We start from the raw sequence: 19,072 nt of genomic DNA on the forward strand, positions 1-19,072 counted from the left end.
TAGAACCGGGGCTTTCAGCACAGCTGGCAGCACTGGGGAGGTGCACGGGAAGGGAATAGTTTCTATTCAAGCAGTATTTGTTTCACAGGAGCAATGAACCCTGCCAGAGCAGCATGTTTTCTGTGGGGCTGAGAGGTTTTGTGTCATAGAGATGCTGAGATATCAGCCCCAGGGAAGGCATAGCCCAGCATGTGTAGGAAACAGCATTCATGGCGAGTAGAAAAATCACATGGTATTTATTTCCACCGTACAACACGCATTTTGGGGACACATACAGTAGTCCAGTGGCATGTACAAACGTATGACAGGCAGCGTCACACTCAAGCCAGAGCACCCTGTTCCAGCCCGTTCCTGCTGACTGCTTTTCTCAGTTGGTACTCAGAAGTTTCCACTGTCAGTAGTAAGGTCTGCCCTCTGGGTACAGTGAGAAAATAGTTCAACCAACAGTGGGTACGGAGCGTCAGTAGTGAAGAAATCCAGAAGTGTTCATTTATACTCACGTGCCCAAACGTAGCAGTTTTGTTTCATACAAGAAATTCAGTGCCTGCAGTTCAAGCACCGTGTTTATCCCAGGACACTTGCCATTGAGAAAAACAGTTGATTGCACCACAGACAACAAGCAACACCTCATGTCTAGCATGGAACGTGTCCCCAGAAGGACCTTCGCTTCGCAATCCACTGCAGAGCAGATGATGTTTGTAACATAGCACTTGTCACATGAAGATGGTAACAGCAATGAGATGGGTCAAGTCGGAGGTCAGTCATCTTCCCAACACCACCTAGCTGGATCCACTTCACTTCTGCTCCTTGCAATGGCTTGATTGTGTGTCACAATGGCTTGTGAATCACAGCAACACCTGTTTTAAGAATGCACAGACATGCTGTTATCACAGGAGCAGCTCCTGGTTGCCCTGTAGCTAAGACCATGCTGCAAGAACTAACACCAGCAGCAAGCTAGCAGAGAGCTGCTTACTGCATCCATGACGGGATCCTATACTGAAGACCAAGTAAAGGACATACAGATTAAAGATTAAAGCATCAGGAGGCACAGCCCTTACATTTATGAATGACCCGAGCTGTTCCCAGCTGTCCCCAGTACTTAAGTATTTCTTTCTTTACCTGCGTAACTCCTCCCTGTGCTCATACTGGTTGGCAGCAACGTCCACTTGTCTGTGATGGGGTTGTAGTATTCCACAGAGGCCAAGTTGCACGAACCATCATCTCCTCCCACCACATAGAGGAGACCGTTCACTGCACACACACCTCAAAGCAGAGCACAGAGTTAAACAGGCTAACTTCTCTCCCACAGCACATTTTAGATTCATTCCCTAGAAGACACCTCATCTTCCGTTTTATTACTTGTTTGTAATACCGTATACTTCTATTACTAGAACAACAGCCACATTAAAGATCACAGACAAAGGCAACCAAGCACCAAAGACAGGCTTATTGTGCTCACCTGCATTTCTTCGGCACATATTCATGTCTGCTACTTGCTTCCAGGTGTTTGTTCCTGGATCGTAGACTTCCACGCTCTTCCTGACCAGGGGACCATCGTGCCCTCCCGTCGCATACAGCAGCCCGCTGAGAACACCAACACCTGCCAAACAGAGCCCAGCATTGCCAGCTGTACACAGGAAAGGCTGCACGTGCCTGGATCTGCTACTGGATTCTGCACGGGTGTCTCTCCAAGACACTTCCAGAACGCGGGCTATGTGTGCTTCAGCATCACCCAGCACTTGGTCAGCTCTTCACCTAAGCCTACAGACTGCTGCAGCTCACCCCTCTTTATCTCTGTCCGCCTGATATTTCCTGCCACTGGTCTCTCTGCACGTAGTCTGATTTTCAGTTCCAGGAGCTCTATTTTTGTTTTTCCTGCTGCCTTTGTGCCTTCATCCCTTCGACATCGTTCCTCTTTTCAGCAACCTATGGCTCACTCCAAATCTTCAGGCTGCCTCTGGGTTTGTCTCCCCCGTTCCCCTCACCATTCCTACTTCAAACTGGAGTAAAACAAACACCAATCTGAACTGCATCACATTAAGCATGCCGTTAGCCAGCAGGACAGCCCCCAGGACCTAAAGATGGTCTTGTGTCGATGATTTAGAGAAAGGCACAGAGATCTGACCACAGAACTGTTCGAGACACATCCCAGTTAATGAAGAAGTGGCAACTCACCCAGCTGGCAAGGAAAGCCTGCCATGTCTGAGCCCATCCAACCTGCTTTGCAACACCCTGCCATCTGACCACATTCAGCTGTTATGACAGATTTATACTTCAAACTAAAAAAGTCAGTAAGCTAATTTAAGCAAGTAGGAGAGTCAAAAGGCTGGGAACACCATAGCTTCTCCACTTGAAATACCTCCATATATGTTGAGGTGGGGGGCACAGGAAGAGCTGTCCCTGCCCAGGGGACTGCCATTCCTCCAGCAGAACGCTGCCAGCACAGCCCTGCTGCCAACACAGCCCTGCTGCCAACACAGCCCTGCTGCCTGCTTCGGGGTCATGGCAGGGATTTGAGGACACTCATCCTCACCTCCGCTAGATGTCAGCATGGGCACAGCAATGCTGGGAGCTCAGGTTCTCATCTCCCAAGCTGTACCAGAGCTCACCCTACAGCACTGCTCAAGATGTGGCAGCTGGTGCTTGCTGGAGGGATGCACGCCAAGTGTTTGTGTCCCGACCACTTGATGGGCTTGGCTCAGTTTGGGAACTGCAAGCTGCGAGGTTGCTAGGCACATTTTTGCTCTATTTTGATATACTGTCAACAACGTGAGATTTTCAATGTTTTCATATAGGTTTGGGATAGGTTTTATTATCAAACCAGTATTATAAACCTCTTCAACTAAATTAAAATCAATAGCATGTGACCGTATTTGCCTCAGCAAGAGCTAAAGAAAGTGCATTAGGGTGAGAAAGGAAAGACTGTGTGCAACCACTGAGCTCAGAAGGAAATCTTCATCTGAAGATTATTTTAAATGCAACAGATAGGAGCTTCTACCCCTGTAGGAGAGGAACAGCCACAGAGAAGACAAGTGCCTACCTGACCTAATGTGAGTTAGAAGCCATCAAGACTTCCTTTAAATTGTCCTTTCCTCTGCTCTTCTAGATCATCAGCTCTAGGCAAAGGTACACTAAAACCTGGCTTACCATTGGCCATCTGAGATGAATTCTGTTACCCTGACTTGGTCTATGTGTAACCCAGTGCAGAGGATGCGCTGCACTGGGAGAGTTGGTGGGATCCAAAATGAAAATGCATCTGACAGCCCCCTAAGAACAGGACCAAGGAGGCAGTGCAGCTTGACTTCCCAGTGCCCAGCTGAGCCTGCAGCTGGCAGTTTGGAAAGACAACTCTCAGCATACAACTGAGATGCATCTGTTAGAGAAGCTACGTAGAAACAACGGATATTATTTCCCTAATACAGAAATTAATTTCAATTTGAAAGATGATAATGAAGTCAGGAGAGATGCTGAGAGCTTCCAAGCAGTTACGGCTTTTCCCCTCATGGGAGGGGAGGGAAATAACAGACTTCACTTGCCAAAACACACTTTTCCTTTCACAAAGAGAGGAGAGCCCTGTGATTTCTTAAAAGAACAAACACAGTGAGTACCTGCACCGCTGCGCCGAGTGCTCATGTCAGCTACGTAGGTCCATTCATTGGTGGCCGGGTTGTACTGCTCTACAGTACTAAGGCACTGGCGAGATGCTCCATCGTAACCCCCCACAGCATAGAGCTTACCTGCAAGAGATACATGTTGGTATCAGCATCAGAGCTACAACTGACGTATGATGCTCCCACCATGCCTGGTAGCCCCACTGAGATCAGATCCTGACTAGGAAAGCCCTGGTAGAATTGCCAGAGCCTGCTGGCACGCCTGGAGCAATCCCTACTAAAAGGATCTGAAGCAGGATCACAGACAGTGGGCCTGTTTGCTTTCAAAGCTGCCAGCCAAGACAGGGAACCACCACTACACAACAGCTGCATTAGAAGCCCAAAGCCCTGTGGGTTTTCTGAATGACTTGCTGGCCTAGGAGATGAGTTAATACCAAAGCGCATTCTTCTGATCAGCATTTCCTCCTGTTCAGGTGCCACACAGCAAGGTGAGCTGACAAAGATAAATACTGTACAGTAATTACACATGAGCAATAAATCTGCAACAGCCTCTTAGTATTCTACCTCTATGGAAATGTAGACCCAATTTTGAAGATCCTAAGACAAACCAGGGCAAACCAAAGCTTCTAATACAGCTGAGGCCACTCTGTTTACTCATGCTAAGAGACCATGACACAAAAATCTGGTGGAAAATAGGACAGTATGTCTGTCCTGTGCACTTCTTTGTCATCCGAGCCTCTGAACAGCAGCTATCATCTACAGTCTTATGCTTGATACTTTGATATTTCAGGGCTCCAAGGGTAAGGATGCAATCCTGCCTCTGTGGCCACAGCTTCACTCACAGCCTCCTCAAGCTCTTGTGTGGACCGCTGTTTGAAGCCATGTGTTGTAACTCAATCAACCAAGGCAAGAGTGCCAGACAAGGCAGGACAAGATAAAAGTTCCCTGGTAGGCATCAATTCTTAGATGTTTTTACCACCCACAGGCATTGGATCAATCTCCACCCTATTCAGATGAGCACTGGGGGTTAACTGCATGCTGCAGTTTGTTCCCTACACTATCGTGATCAGCTCTCCTTCTCCATCACACACTGATTTACTATTGTGAACTCCAACACTTGCAACACTTTCTCACTTTAAACAAAGCAAAGCAAAATGATTTCATAAGCATCCAGTAGAAAACATCCACAGAAACACATTTCTCAGGTATATATTAAGTATTTGTTTGGAATTCAAATGACCCTCTTTAGCAAAACACATCTCTATCAGGAGCCCAGCGCTCCACAGGCATGTGAACGGGCCAGTTCTGAATGAGATGCTTATTTTAACAAATATGCAGATTTAGCACAACCCCCACGCATCATTCTGACTTCACCCCATCCTCCTCTCCTTGCAAACACACTTCACACGTTTCCCATTCAAACCAATTGAGTTCAAAGCACAGTACACAACAAGCTTTGTGCCACTGGCTGCTCCACAGCCTACTAATTGGAAACTGCTACACCATGTTTAAGAGAAGGTCAAACAAGAACTTTCCCTTGCTTCAGAACTGATTTTGCTAAAGGTTCCTATCTAAGTTGCTAAGTTGCAAACCAAGCTGCTTGGTTCCAGCTCACTCCAGCTGGCTGCTGGCACCTCTGTGCCAACAGGTGCTTCATGATCCTTTGCACCACCTGCTCTGTTCACCTCACCTGCCCCACTTCCGAGCTGCCCCAATATCAGCATTCATAATCACCAGCCCCTGTTCACAGAGCAAATCATGCTGCGTGTGCCTGAAGGCCTGATTTCAACATTCCTGCCAAAACACCAGCCTGGGGCTGTGGGATAAACCTTGCTCCTGTTCTGCTGAGAACATTTCTTCTGTCTGCTAATGGCAACAGTGCACTGCATAACACTCTTTGCTGTCATCAGAAGCAACACACAAAGAATAAGGATTCAGAGAAACCTGCACACACCTAACAGCATTCTTGGTCTGATACAGGTCTGAGGCTCTTGGAAAGCAGCACACAATTTTTCACTTTATATATAAAGGAGGAAGTAAAACGCTGCAGCAATTAGGTCTGATAAAATAAATCTTTACCAATCGAAGACAGTGTAGAGAACAGGTCCTGCAGTTACTTCCTATTGCACTTAATCACTCAGGATTCTGTTTGACACTGAAACATTTGCTTGATGGAAATGGCTGATGGTTTTCTTACCCTCCACAACTCCAACTCCAACACTGCTTCTTCTTGTGTTCATGGGAGCCACAAAAAACCACTCATTGGTTTTATAGCTATAGGCCTCAACTGATGCCAGACCTAGTTAAAAAGGGGATACACAGGTTTTCTAATTAAAAAAAAAGAGAAGAGAAAAAGATTGGTGTTGCACTTTCATCTGCCTTCCACCTCCACCCAAGCTCACAATTCCCCCCACACTCCTGTGACCCCATTTTCCAGTTCCTTCCCTTTCAAGCTGGGTGCACCACATCAACGCTACTTCTCCAGCAGCTGGAAAAATCACCACGTGGCCCCTTGCCCTGGGGCACCAAGGTGGAGCAGAGTCCAGATCCCAAGCCCAAAGGTTCATATCCTTTCAAGTATTATCAAATGTCTATGCAAAGGATTAAAAATTACCCCAGAGCGTTCTGCACTGTACTCATCACCAGCTGAAACCGCTAAACCAGGTGGCAGAGCCCTACAGCACAGGTGTGAAGCTAAACATGCAGTTCTATCAACATAACTCCCGGACAAGCATACCCCATAAAACGCCTTGTTCACACTTCATTCATGTTGCTGTACAAATTTCAACTAAAACCAGGAAAAATCCCTTGTTGGCCAGAATCAGTATGTTCATGGAGAGAACAAGACTGAAAGAACCCTATCACTAAAGAAACTGGGTGAGATACTCCGCAATTACTGGAGGGTCCGAACGTGCACATGTTTGGTATTGCACACAATGCACCCACCCAGACTCTGGCTCCTTCTCTACACAATTATAAAGGAATTGCTCTAGAACCTCACTAAGGCTCTGCAGTCTCTGCTGGGGTCTCTGAAAACACTGCTTTGGGTAGGGTAGGTTCAGCCACCTACCGGTGCTGCCATCAAAACCGCCCACTGCATACAGGAGATCATTGAGCACAGCTGCACCCAAAGTGCTTCTTCTTTCCTGCATGCTGGCTATGGATGTCCACTGGTCCTTCACGCCATCGTACACATCAACGGTGCGTACCCTTAACGATCCGTTAAAGCCTCCGACAGCATAAACATTGCCAGCCATAAACACCACACCTGATAAAGGAGGAGAGACATTTTATGGAGGTTTTACAAACAGCTGAAGAACCAAGAATCATCACATGGCTGCCAGGATGCTTAAGACAGCAGGGGAGAGCAGAACGTGGGCAAGTCTTGAGCATTTTCTGCAGGTTAAGAGCAGTGGAGCCAAGAATGATAAAATACATGTCATAAGGATGCACATAAACGCACAGTAACATAAGGCACAGATGGATTCAAATCTGAATGAAACTGTTTTTGGAGTCACGGAGGACACCAAATGGTGGATCCACATTCACATCTATCCTGTATCTTCAGGAGAATGCTCCCAGCTTTCAGAGCCCTTTCAGCTCCACTGACCCTTAACAGAGCAAGAGGGCTTCATGAGCTCCTCTGATTTTTTCACTAGGAAACCACAGAAAACTGGATACTTGTGGGGACAGCAGCCAAGGGAGGCAGACAAGCAGAGAGCAAACTCCTGCAGAGAGCAGGGCATCCAGCTGAACACCAAGGGCATATATGTAGGGAAAGAGGAGAAGGGATGGCAAAACGAAAGCTGCTTGAGGCTGGAGGCTCAGAGGAAGGCTGAAGTGATGACCGAGGACACATCCATCTGGCCCTGAAGAGCTGGACACAACTAAAGTTGCAGCAAGCTTTCCCATTACCTGCTCTACATCTCCGGGAGGGAAGCTCAGCAACCTGGTCCCACCGCTCCTCCTCAAAGTCGTAGCACTCCACACTGCGGATGGCTTTGGGCGCTTGCCCACCGACCACAATCATTACCTGGAAGGGGAAAATGAGAGCTGGGCTACCCCAGACATCAGCCTGGGCAGCAGAAATCAAAAGCCCGCCCCAGTCTATAGCAGCTGCCAGCCAAAAGTTGCAAGCCCACCAGAAGCCTCTGCAAGCAGTGACTTCAGTCAATCCTTCAAAAGAAAACCTTTATCCCCATTTTAAGGCATGCTAAATGTGACAACCCCCATTAATTCCTTCCTCACCATTTCCCAAGCCAGAAACCTGCCCTATTTCCCCACGAAACACAGAATTCATTTGTAGCAGGGTGCAGCAAGGTTTGTTGCTGAAGAATTCTTAAGCGAAGGAGATCCCAACATAATTTCCACAGCCAGCCCACTGTTCAGTCACTAATCCATGACGGTGCTAAAAATGGTCAATGCCACTTTACAAATTAAACCTGCCAGCTGTATTGTCACCTGCAGGGAAGATGCCACTCGGGGAAAGCAGGGCTTTAGACCCAGTGCTGCTGAAGTAGGTTGTCAGCTTCATTAAAGCCTCTGGCTGCTACATGTGTTGATGCAAATCTAGTAATTAAACTCCACACAGGGAAGATCTATGTGAAGCTGATCAACAGTGGATCTCAGGAGCCTGAGAAATGCTCTGACCACATGCAGTGCAGTCCTTCACGAACCTGCCCTGCCTGCTGCCAGCCCTCAGCTCTGGAGGGCAGCCCACAGCCACATGCACATGCAGCATCCAAACCTCTGGCATTTACAAACAGTTCTACCTGCACTTTGGTCTGAACACGTTTCCTTCTGTCTCTCCACTGCTATCAAGAGGGAGGATTTGTTCCCCTTATCACAGGAGCAAACACTACGACAATCTGATTTTTACAAGGCCACTGAGCAGTGAGTGAGATAAGGGGGCTTCAAATGTAGTTAAAGGGAAGATGATACTGGCATCAGCCTCTGCAAGGCGCCTGTGGGCAGCTGAGGGGATGAGACATCACTTGAGGTCAAGCAGGTAACGAGCTCAACTCCTGTCACAGTTGCCACGGGAGTCCAGGGCTAGACAGTGCTCTAAATTATTACATGAGTACGAAGAAAGCAGTGACCTCAGGAGGTAAATTCAGCCTAAATTAGCAGTCTGACCACTAAGTGTGCAGCAGCCTCTCATGGAAAGCTGCAGAGCCTCACATGATTATAGACTTAAGAGATTTCACAGCAGGACCAGCGGATGAGATGAAAGTTTCCCAGTAACCAGATTGCTGGGAGTCATCACCTTCACCCATTTCTTTACAGATTAAAAAGAAAGAACAACAAGAAAAGGGTTAACAGCCCCACAGACGATCTGGGTTGGTACTCATAGGTTGTGCTATTAGTAGATGCTGAGAATCTCTGAAGTCACTGACTCACTGCTCATTAACTTCTTTAATCCTTGAGCAAGGGTCACACTGCCCTTCATGACCCCAAAGCTTCTACCCACATCCTTTCGGCCCCTGCAGGAGGAACAGACAACGCACTGACGTGCTCTGCAGAACTACAATTCCTTGAGACTTTCCAGAGTCTGAACATGTGAATAGCACAGATCTCACATCCCACTCACAGACTGGACTCCCTATGATTTGTACTTAGAAAAATAATAAACCGCACTTCTGGAATCTTACAATCACTGAAAAGCTCCACCAACTTCAGAGGCACTCTGCTGAGAGGCACGATGACCAACTGCATTTATCTCTGGAGCATGGGTCAAACAGCTTCTGTTGTCATTTTCTCCTCACTAACAAAGCGGAGGTGAAAGCATTGCATGCAACTGGGATAAATGCAGGGAGTAACAAGGATTATTTATTCAGTAGCTGCCCCAAGTTTATTGGAATCTGCTTCAGACTTCCTGCTTACACATCTGGGTGCCACTGTTTCCTGCCTTCTGATTACAGAGACAGACAAACAACAGGCAGCAGAGACCATCTTCCTCAGCAAGGCTCCAGTGCTGGGCCACATCCAGCAGAGCTCCCAGCAGCTGCCTGCGGTCCACGGTCAGTGACACTCAGGCCATAGCTCCAAAGCCACAGCAGCTCCCCCAGAGCACTCAGGGATGAGAAAACATTCTAAGAGCAGAGAGTTGTCCCTGGAACAGAGATACTGATTCCTCTGAGAGTTTGTCTCAGAACTTCATTCCATACCCACAGTGGGCACGCACAGCGCCAGGAGAGGCAGTAAAGCAACTCAGAAGAGTTGTGAACAGTGACGGTCACACAGGTGACAGACGCTCTCCTTGTGCAGCAATGACTTCTGCTCTTCTGATGTAAACTCCTGGTGTCTTCACTGATTGCACTGACACCTGACCCCACCTGATTTCTGCTTGTGTCTGCAGTTCTGCTCAGAACCAGATAATAACGTTTCACCTGCACTAACCCCTGGTCTGCAGCAGCACCAGTTTTATGATGACATGGCACGTTCCCCAAGCAGCTCCTTCCCCTGCTCTGCTCACCCAAGAGAAGCATTGAGGACTGGCCGCAAGGCAGAGGAAATACAGCTCACATCCAGCTAGGGGACTCACTCTGATAGGCTCAGAGCAATTGAAATGCAAACAATTCAGAGTTAGAAAGTATCCTAAAAGCACATGTGCTCCTTTCAAAGACAGAAAATGCCACCAGTAGTATTGTGTGAGGTGACACAGTGACATCTCCCCTCCTGTGTTTGGAAGGGAACTTGGCTTACCTTAGGCAGGCTGACGGGAGTCCTCGGCTTTGTTCTGGGATTCTTGATCAATTGCCTTTGATCCAGAGGAAGCAAATGATACTTCATGGCCTCGATAAGGAAGTCTTTACATGTGTTGTTATTCTTGATTAACGCTTCTTCTTCAACTGTCTGAGAGCATGCACACACATGAGAGGTGATTTAAAGCGAAGCGCTTAGTGGTCACAAGGAGCACACAGAAACCAGAATTTCTCTTCCAAAGCACCGACACAAAAAATGCAGAAGACAGGCAGAGAATTCCGGCTCTTTCCAAAGAAACAAATACATTCACATCCAAGCTCCCTTTCTTCCAGAATCATTAAAGAGCAGCAGCTCTCCCTCTATTTTATCACCCTCTGTCAGACACCTAATATCTCAACAGAGGAGAATTCAGCAGGAGTCTGCATATAAAATGAGTAATTCCTCTTTTTGAGTCATAATTTTTAAGAAAAGGCCATATCTGTTCCTGCATCAGAGGATACAGTTAAAAAGGAAGAAAAAAGACGTTATGCATTCATCTTCTGTGTATCAATTTCATTCCTGGTGCATTGACTTTTTAGAAAGAAGATGAAAGCAGAGCAGTCTAAAAGCCCACATCCCAACCCCTTCTTTGGGGATTCTCATCTCATTATCGAGGCCCAGATCCAAGGGATTAAGCTGTCAAGAACAATCTCTAAGTCAGACTAAGCGCACATCTCACCTACCACCACACAAACCCACCTCCGCAGAGTCTGCTCCCGCACAGGACTCTTCTTAAGCCAAAATTATCACACATACACCATTGAGAAAACCACGCAGCCTTGTACAAGCACCGCCCGAGTCTTTTCAGGGCAAAAAAATCCCAATTTATTTATTTCTAAATGCTTCCACCAAGGCTGGCTGGAACTCAGCTCCTAGCACTGCTGGGCAGAGCACAGGTCACATTTTACAGGGTTTCTGCATGCATGAACACAAACACACACAGATTTCAGAGTCCACCCAGTTTTCCCTTTTATTCCTCTGTTGACAGACTCCGCTTCACGCCAAATTAGCCATCTCAGAAGCAAACAGCCAAGCCACCGATTAAGAAGCTTAAGTGCAATATTCATTACTTATTTGCAGACTGACCTGTACAAGGTAATCTCTGGGCAAAAGGGGGAGGCGAACATGCTCCATCAGTTTAGCCATGTGCTCTAAGCGAGACTCCTTCTCGTAATTTATCCAAGAAATAACCGCTTCAAAGACCTACGCAGATAAAAACACAATGAATGTAGAGAACAAACAAGCCTGCAGTCACCCTGCCCACATCAGAAGCACTGCATTTTGCAGTATTGATGGAGATGCAAGACCTCGACCAGACAAACAGAAGAAGAAATGGGGACAGCTTGTAGCTAGCATCATCACCTCAGTAGCCAAGAGGTGAGCTAAGCATCACACTAACGAGCACCTCCCATGTCGCTGTGCTGTATCATTCCCTGAGCTGAGCATGTGTCCAGGACAATCATACACCTCTTCTTGCACAGAGCTCCTGGAAGGCAGCCAGGAAACTTCAATGGCCTTCTGACATTTGCACTGGACATTATTCATTAAATCAGCCACAACGATTACCACCGATAACAAATACCCTTCCTGGAGGAGCCAGCTCCAACAGCAAGTCGCTGCGCTCACCTCTCTGCTTAATCAACACACCAGAGTGAGAAACCCATAGGACAGATCTAAAAATACCCGGATAAGACAGATACAGGGAAACAAGGGCATGCTGGGCAGTCAGGACAGCAAGGAGTGCAGTCTCAGCTGTAATACAGCAGGATATTGATCTCTGCAGTGGAGCATCCCAGTGTCCAAATGACAGTCTGACACTCAGCTTGCACCTACTGTAAAATTACAGCTGTGACCCCACTCTGCTTACTGGTGAGGTTCTGGGAGCATCGCCCTGCACAGCTGCCCTTGTCCAGTGCCTGCTCACCACGGTCACCCTGTGGTCAGGGCAATCTGCAAAGAGACTTTTCTCTTTCTCCCATCCTTCCCCAAGGAAACTTTTGGTTTGGGCCCAACGTCAGTAACTTGATAACACGAACCAAGGGCACCGCCTTGCTCCCCAGTTGTTGCAGTAAGTGCATCTGCAGGAGGCACTGACAGACCCTCACACAGAGGAGAGGCAGAGCAGAGGGGTCTCCTCCTCTTTGCTCAACTATGCTCTTAAAAAAAACAAAGTGAGCAGTAAAGCAGGAGCCTCGTTTCCTATGCCAACAAATGCTCTTGCTGAACTGCTTGGAATTCAGGAAGCTGCAATAGGATTTCAGCAAGCAACAGGGAGCCCGGTAATCAAACCCCAGCTAACAGCAGAAGAAAATAATGCAAAAGCTTCAAGTGTTTTCAAATGCAAATAAACAAACAAACAATTTCACTTTGGCTACAAGGCATTTAAAATGGAAACTAGGTTGTTACGAGATTTTTAATTGCAAATGAGCATGGAAGGAGCAGAAAGCAATGTTTAGCCCACAAACATGCTGGCATTAACCTATTCTGCACCAGCCCAACAGGGCACTGAAGCATTTAATCCAGGTACAGAGGGACATGACAGCAAAACATTCTGAAAGGAAGGTAAAGCAGCAAGAGTGTATGAGGAATTAACCACCTCAGTGCTGGTGAACAACACAGAGGTAGGCACATACCTACACTACCCTGCTGCAAATAATTTTCTGTAGTCATGATAGCCAAGGGATGCAAGCATGCCAAGAGTTAAGGAGTACAATCTATTAAGCCAATTAGTATCAGTTGAGGGGTAGCAGAAAGAGAGAACACACAGACCTGAGGCACTGTAACAGCAATGCTCTCCCTACCCTTTGCTGCCTTCTGGCCGTGCCAGGGCTCAGCTGTGACAATGAGAGGTGGTGATGCTCTGGCAGACGTGTGGGACACATCAAGTACAGGAGCATGAAGACCTCTCATGAAGTTTTGTTAGGACTACTTAGCTCTCAAGCATTTGAGGTACTTATCTACTATATTTTGCTGCTGAACAATAATTACCTACCTACACACGGGTGTACATGCATGTACAGGTACAGATATATCAATTACATCAGCAGATAGGAAAGGTCAGGAAAACTGCTTGTCCACATGCTCATCCATCATACTGAAGCTAATCCAAAGCAGCAGCATGCCCATCTGCACTCAGTTTTCAGCACTTCTCTGGACTCCAGCACATATTTCACATTCATGTTCAAACCCTGTTCTCTGCTTATCTCCTGTTATTAGCATGCTGTTTGGAATATGCAGCTTATGCTTCTATTTCCTTCCACCAATTTGCACATTCAACGTTTAGAACCAGCTAAAGAAATACTGGTCATGACTGTATAAAGTGGAGATGAGGGAGTGGGCACTTTGATTTCTCTGGGCTGAAGGCCAATAAAAGCTTTTTAACAATGCTGCAAAGACTGGAAAAAAAATGGTTACTAAACACGCACTTCTCTTTGCTCACAGCTTGGCTCATGCAAAGCAATTCTGCCAGGAGCTCATGTGGTTTGTTTTCCCCTTCCAGCCCTGTGTGAGCAGCAGCAGCACGCTGCCGAAACGCCTCCGTGCTCCTGGTGTGCAGGCTGGGATCTGAATGAGGTCTATGCACATCTACACCTTCTGTGCTGCAAGTTTCCTGGCAAGTTTCATGGCCCATACGGACCCAAGTAGATGGACATCTGCGGCACTGGTGGATGGGTGTGCAACTCTGGAGGACAGAATGGCAGTGCCCAACACACTAGGGTCCAACCCCACCAAAACACAGGCATTCACCAGAGGACCTGAAGGTCCAAGGCAGGTAACTCCCAAGCTCTCCTGTAGCCCCTCTTCCCTGTCCTTGGGACACACAGCCCTGCTGCAGGTTGAAAATGGGCTGCACATGGAACAAACCAGGTGCCATAACCCACTGCTCCCGCTCTTATCCAGCACTGCAAACTGCATGAGATGAGTTCAACATTTTGACCACAAAACATCAACCACAACAGTCATTTATTTCTCTTCCATTAAAACAACTGACAATGTCAGGAAAACATTCCATCCTTTTTTGGTTGCGGGTTTCTTTTCCTTGTTCTGTCCAAAGTGCAGCAGAAGGCAACACTCCTCCCTGGCCTACTGCAATTCACCTATTTTTGAGGTTTTACAACAGGTAATATGAGCTTTACACCAACAGCAGATGGGAGGTTGGAATTCAGTTCTGTCCCCCAGGGCTTTTGGAAGAGATACGGATCAGAGAATCATTACTTTCTATAAAGAACAACCAACTGAAGGTCATTTAAATGTGGTTTAAGGATTTGCACTATTTTTAATTTTCCTTTCATGAGCCCTATTGGAAAATGGCCCCTAAAGAGCATAATGTGAGAACAGTTTCCAATGTAAAATCTAGAAACATTCCAACACTCTTAAACATTGCTATACAATTTACTGTACCTTTTCTTCAGAGGAGACTGTGAGCTTGTCACTTGATATTAAACTGCAAACCTGGTCCAGACTAAGGCTAAGAAATTCTTCTCCTAGCATCACTTCAGGAAAGTGCTGCTCTGTTCAACAGATGAAAAAGGGGAACAGAAAATTATAATGATTTCAGTCAACGAAAGGACTGCAGCATTCAGAAGAACCATTATTATTACAGCTCTGAGCAACCAAGACAAACAATACACTGCATCTGAATGGTGGCACAAGGAAAAGAAAACAGTTGCATGGAGGTTGAGAAATGTGATGCTGTTTAAAGTAACACAAGCCCCACGAGACTCTTTCATGAATAACAATAAATCATAAACTAGAACTTAATGTTCTGCAAAGCCACAAAGTTCCTTCCAGGGGCAAATATGAGTACTGGTAGCAACTGAGATAAGTGTTAATATCTTCCATAAGAAAAGTAAACAACCCAGCGACCCCGAGAGCCAACTCTTACCCTTTCAACAACCGAGAATCAAACCTGCCCAACACTTGGGCTGGAAAACTCCAGCAAGGGTCCCTGACACGTGTAGGTATTCAAAGCAAAGCCCACTTCTAACATGCATCAGCCAAATACAGTCAGTTTGGTAGATACATGTCAGTAGCAAACAGCGAGGGGACCCAGAGCATCCAGCTCCATCTGTGTGTGCAAAGGGGAACACAGAGAGATGGGCAAGAGTGGAGCCTCATCCCCTACACACGAATAGGATCAATTCTCCTTCTCTGCATCTAACTTCTAATTTTTTCTGGGCATGCATAAACTTCACCTTCCTCCTCCAAACCCTCATCACCCACCTTCCTGGGCAGTTTTGCCTCCTTCCACTTAGACTGCAATTGTACAAGTTTCTTCTTCCTTTAAGCCTCCAAATCTCTCCATGCTGTAACTTTGGGAGCCACTTAAAATACAGCAATTCACATTCTCTGCCTGTAATGCTAAACTGGAAGAATTCAGTTTGCAGTACACATCCAAAAGGGATCATCATCACATCTGTCATGCTTTACATCTAACCAAAAGGCATTTTTTAGGAAAGAATTTCTAGGTCAAAATGGCCATCAGCCAGTTGCAGGCAATTTTAGTTTTCCTATGATTTCTTACAATTTACACCGATTTAATCCTGCCATTTCCACATCCCATTTACCTTCAACTGAAACACAGCTCTTCAGCTTGGAGCAGCTCACACTCACATACCCAAAGAGCTCCCTTTGCAGTGGGATCTGCTTCTTGTTTTCACCTCTGCAAAGAGCTTTGCCTGCCAAAAAGCAGCTCCACAGGGACACAAGCTGGCACAACTTCCAGAGGGGATCTCCTTGCAGAACTCACCCAAACCACGCCTTCCCAATGCCAGTGCTGCAGGGGACATTTGGTTTCCCCAGCCACAGACTCCACTTAACCCAATGGGCGCTAAAATTCAGCAGCTAAGCCAAAGGTTCTGACTAAAGATATCACTATCCGGATAACGCTTAATATTCTGTGTTATGCTGGAAATCACATACAAGATCTACTGATCTTCTGGCCTTAAATACTTGAAAAACAGGAAACACTCCCGACACAGTGATCTGTGTGCACTCTGACTGCTGGACACAAACTACTATTCATTCTGGATTGGCATCTGGAAGCAGAAAGATATTTGAACTCTATTATTTGTTGGAAGCAAGTAAAAATATTTACATATTTTAATAAAGTAACTCGTGCCTGCTTCCATCAAGGCAGCTCCTCTGCCTACTGAAGTTCTCCTTTGGCCAGAACCAAGCACTGCCCAAGCAACTGAGATCACATACACATGGACTCTGGAGCCTGGAGACTTCTGTCTTGGTTTAAGGCCATTGCATAAACAACATGGCAAAAAGAATTTTAATGGCATTTTTATTAATGGAGTTCCATTAACATTACATGGGCTACTGTACTAACTGGGACTTATGAAGGCCAATAAAACAACAAAGCAGACTTTCTAATTGCCAAACAACCAAATAAATATACAGTGAACGCACTGCTTGTTGAATTAAAGATTAAACAGGGCCTGGAAGCAAGGATAATGAGATACTACAAGCAAACCTTTACACAATTAACCATTCCTTCCAAGGTACCTTTTCCTCTAGGGGATAATACAGCCAGAGCAGCTGAAAAGATTTTACTTTTATTTGCAGGAGAATAGGGGAGGACTCAGTAGGCATGTTTTTATCCCACTGAGCCTACTTATGGCCCAATTAGGGACAAAAACCACACCAAGGAAAACGTTGCAGGACAGAGCAGGTGCTCTGGGAGAGAGCAGGTGTATTTTTGCCTATATAAATAGACAGAAAAGCAGAAAAACAAACTGAGCAGAGAAATCCCAAGCAAAATTCAAGGGCAACTCTCCCAGAGGAGACTGGAAAGTGCAGGGGAGCTGAGAGCACGTGCCTGCTTGAAACAAATTCACATTTACAATGTAGAGGAGGAACGCTGAAAGCCACTGCCTGCACCTACTTACTGCAACCAAACACCCACTAACAAGGAATTAAAGAAACAAGAGTTCACCTACCCACGGCATAAGCTGCCATTGCTCTGCAGAACAGAGGCTCAAGTTGCACAAGTTTGTTTCAGATGAGCATCCCCATTCCCACCCACAAGATTTAGCTTTGCCCACTGACAATTTTTCACAGAACACACAAATCCCCCAACCACAACTTGCTGCACTCAACAGGCAGCACACCCTTTGAGAGGGTAACGGGACACCAGCTCTGCTCAGCAGGAAGCCAGAGAGCTAAAGAGGAACCTACTAAGGAACTACTCTGAGCTGGGATACAGAGTTTAGTCTGATAGGAGAAGCATGATGAATATGCACACCTTGCTCAAGCTACAAATTGCTGTGACTGCAAGCAGGTTTAACTTGACAAAGGGATGACCTTTTGCTCACCTGCATAAGCATTTGCCTGCTGCAGCAGCTCGGTACATGCATGCACATCTGCGAAGGCTCGAATTCCAAGGCAGTTTGTGGGATGCAGCTGGGACTGAAGAAAGTCACAGCAGTTTTTTCTAACATCCATTAATTGCAATAAACTAGCAGCTGGCAGCAATACCTGCAACAACAAGAAAGGAAAACTAGAGTTAGCAACAGAGAAAATTTGACGCCCAACTTGCAAAAGTTCAACGTAATCCCTTCTCCAGGCAGAGAGGCATCACTGTGGACATTACAAGGTGCCAAACTATCCCACAATATGAAGAGGGATTGCAGCAAGCTCAAGCAGGTTTTGGTGACAGCAGAGCTGTCAGGAAAAACGTTGTCAGCCATTCAAATCAACAGCTTGGCCCCTATCTCACCCCTCCACAAGATGCCGCAGACGCTTCAGCACTGCTCATCTGTAAATGAGGTGCTGCTTTGTACCTACAAAATCAAAGGCAGAAAAAGAAGACAAAAATGGATCAAGAATGTAACATCCGCTGGAAAGACCATCTTGGAGGTCAGTGAGCAAGGATAGGAAGTAGAGAACAACGTGGGTCAAGATCTTGTAGCCTGTGACATCAGGTACTTCCTTTCCTACGTCTTACAGCAACTGCAGACATTTCTTATCCCAGCTCTTCCGCAGCTCTGCTTTGCACGTGGCCTTCAAACTGAGCATCTGTGCACACCATCTGAGCACAGATTTCTGGAAAATTGTTTCCAACACACACACACACACAAAAAACAAACCAACAAAAACCCCACCATGAAAACTCCCTGCATCAAGTAGCTGCTCAACAAAAAAGTAGGTCAGCAACATTCACCTCCCTGGATCTCAGTGCCAGAGAAGGGAAGAAGCCCTCCCTGCTCACCTCCCCCCATACTCCTATTTCCCATCATGGCAAGACACTCATAGGCTGCCCCAGGTGTTTTTTAAGCCCCTGGCACTTTCCAGCTCAGCTCTGTGTTATCTGAGTGCTGCCACCAGCCACTCCAACAGGCAACAGTAAATAGAAAAAGAAAACAATTAACCTGGGAGCCCATTTTGGCCCAAGCCTCTCGATGCCAGGAGGAGATTAGTTTGTGGTTTTGATTAAATCAAGATAGCAATGCTCTTGTGGCTTTGGAACCTAGCTGTGAGCAACTTTCTATCTGGCTGAACCATCTCCTATCAGCAGAAAGGCAAGCGCCTGACCTGCCTACAAACTACCCACAACCAAAGATTCCTCCACACACTCTCTGCCTATTAAGTATGCAAATGCAGGTGTGCTGCAGAGCTCAAATGTTTGGGGTGCTGAAGGATGAAGGATTATCAGCAGATGAGTGGATTTTCTTTCTTATTTCCCAGCTGAAGATCTCACCACTCTACTT

General features: G+C 46.4%; 1 protein-coding gene across 2 annotated transcripts in view; it reads right to left on the reverse strand.

The window, feature by feature from the left end:
• Nucleotides 1–219: 219 nt before the first annotated feature.
• The window catches only part of KLHL3 (kelch like family member 3), a 36,372-nt gene continuing 17,519 nt past the window's right edge, over nucleotides 220–19,072 (reverse strand). For both annotated transcript variants that reach the window (XM_072348159.1, XM_072348160.1), the window contains 11 exons: nucleotides 17,678–17,840; nucleotides 14,757–14,866; nucleotides 11,442–11,558; nucleotides 10,317–10,466; nucleotides 7,527–7,644; nucleotides 6,682–6,879; nucleotides 5,809–5,910; nucleotides 3,609–3,737; nucleotides 1,460–1,600; nucleotides 1,120–1,263; nucleotides 220–857 (listed from right to left, as the gene is read on the reverse strand). In XM_072348159.1, coding sequence (XP_072204260.1) covers nucleotides 829–857; nucleotides 1,120–1,263; nucleotides 1,460–1,600; nucleotides 3,609–3,737; nucleotides 5,809–5,910; nucleotides 6,682–6,879; nucleotides 7,527–7,644; nucleotides 10,317–10,466; nucleotides 11,442–11,558; nucleotides 14,757–14,866; nucleotides 17,678–17,840 — 1,401 coding nt within the window. In that variant the 3' untranslated portion in view covers nucleotides 220–828. The remainder of the gene's footprint in view (nucleotides 858–1,119; nucleotides 1,264–1,459; nucleotides 1,601–3,608; nucleotides 3,738–5,808; nucleotides 5,911–6,681; nucleotides 6,880–7,526; nucleotides 7,645–10,316; nucleotides 10,467–11,441; nucleotides 11,559–14,756; nucleotides 14,867–17,677; nucleotides 17,841–19,072) is intronic.

The sequence above is a fragment of the Excalfactoria chinensis genome, chromosome 13 (assembly GCF_039878825.1).
Source record: "Excalfactoria chinensis isolate bCotChi1 chromosome 13, bCotChi1.hap2, whole genome shotgun sequence".
Classification (NCBI taxonomy): Eukaryota; Metazoa; Chordata; class Aves; order Galliformes; family Phasianidae; genus Excalfactoria; species Excalfactoria chinensis.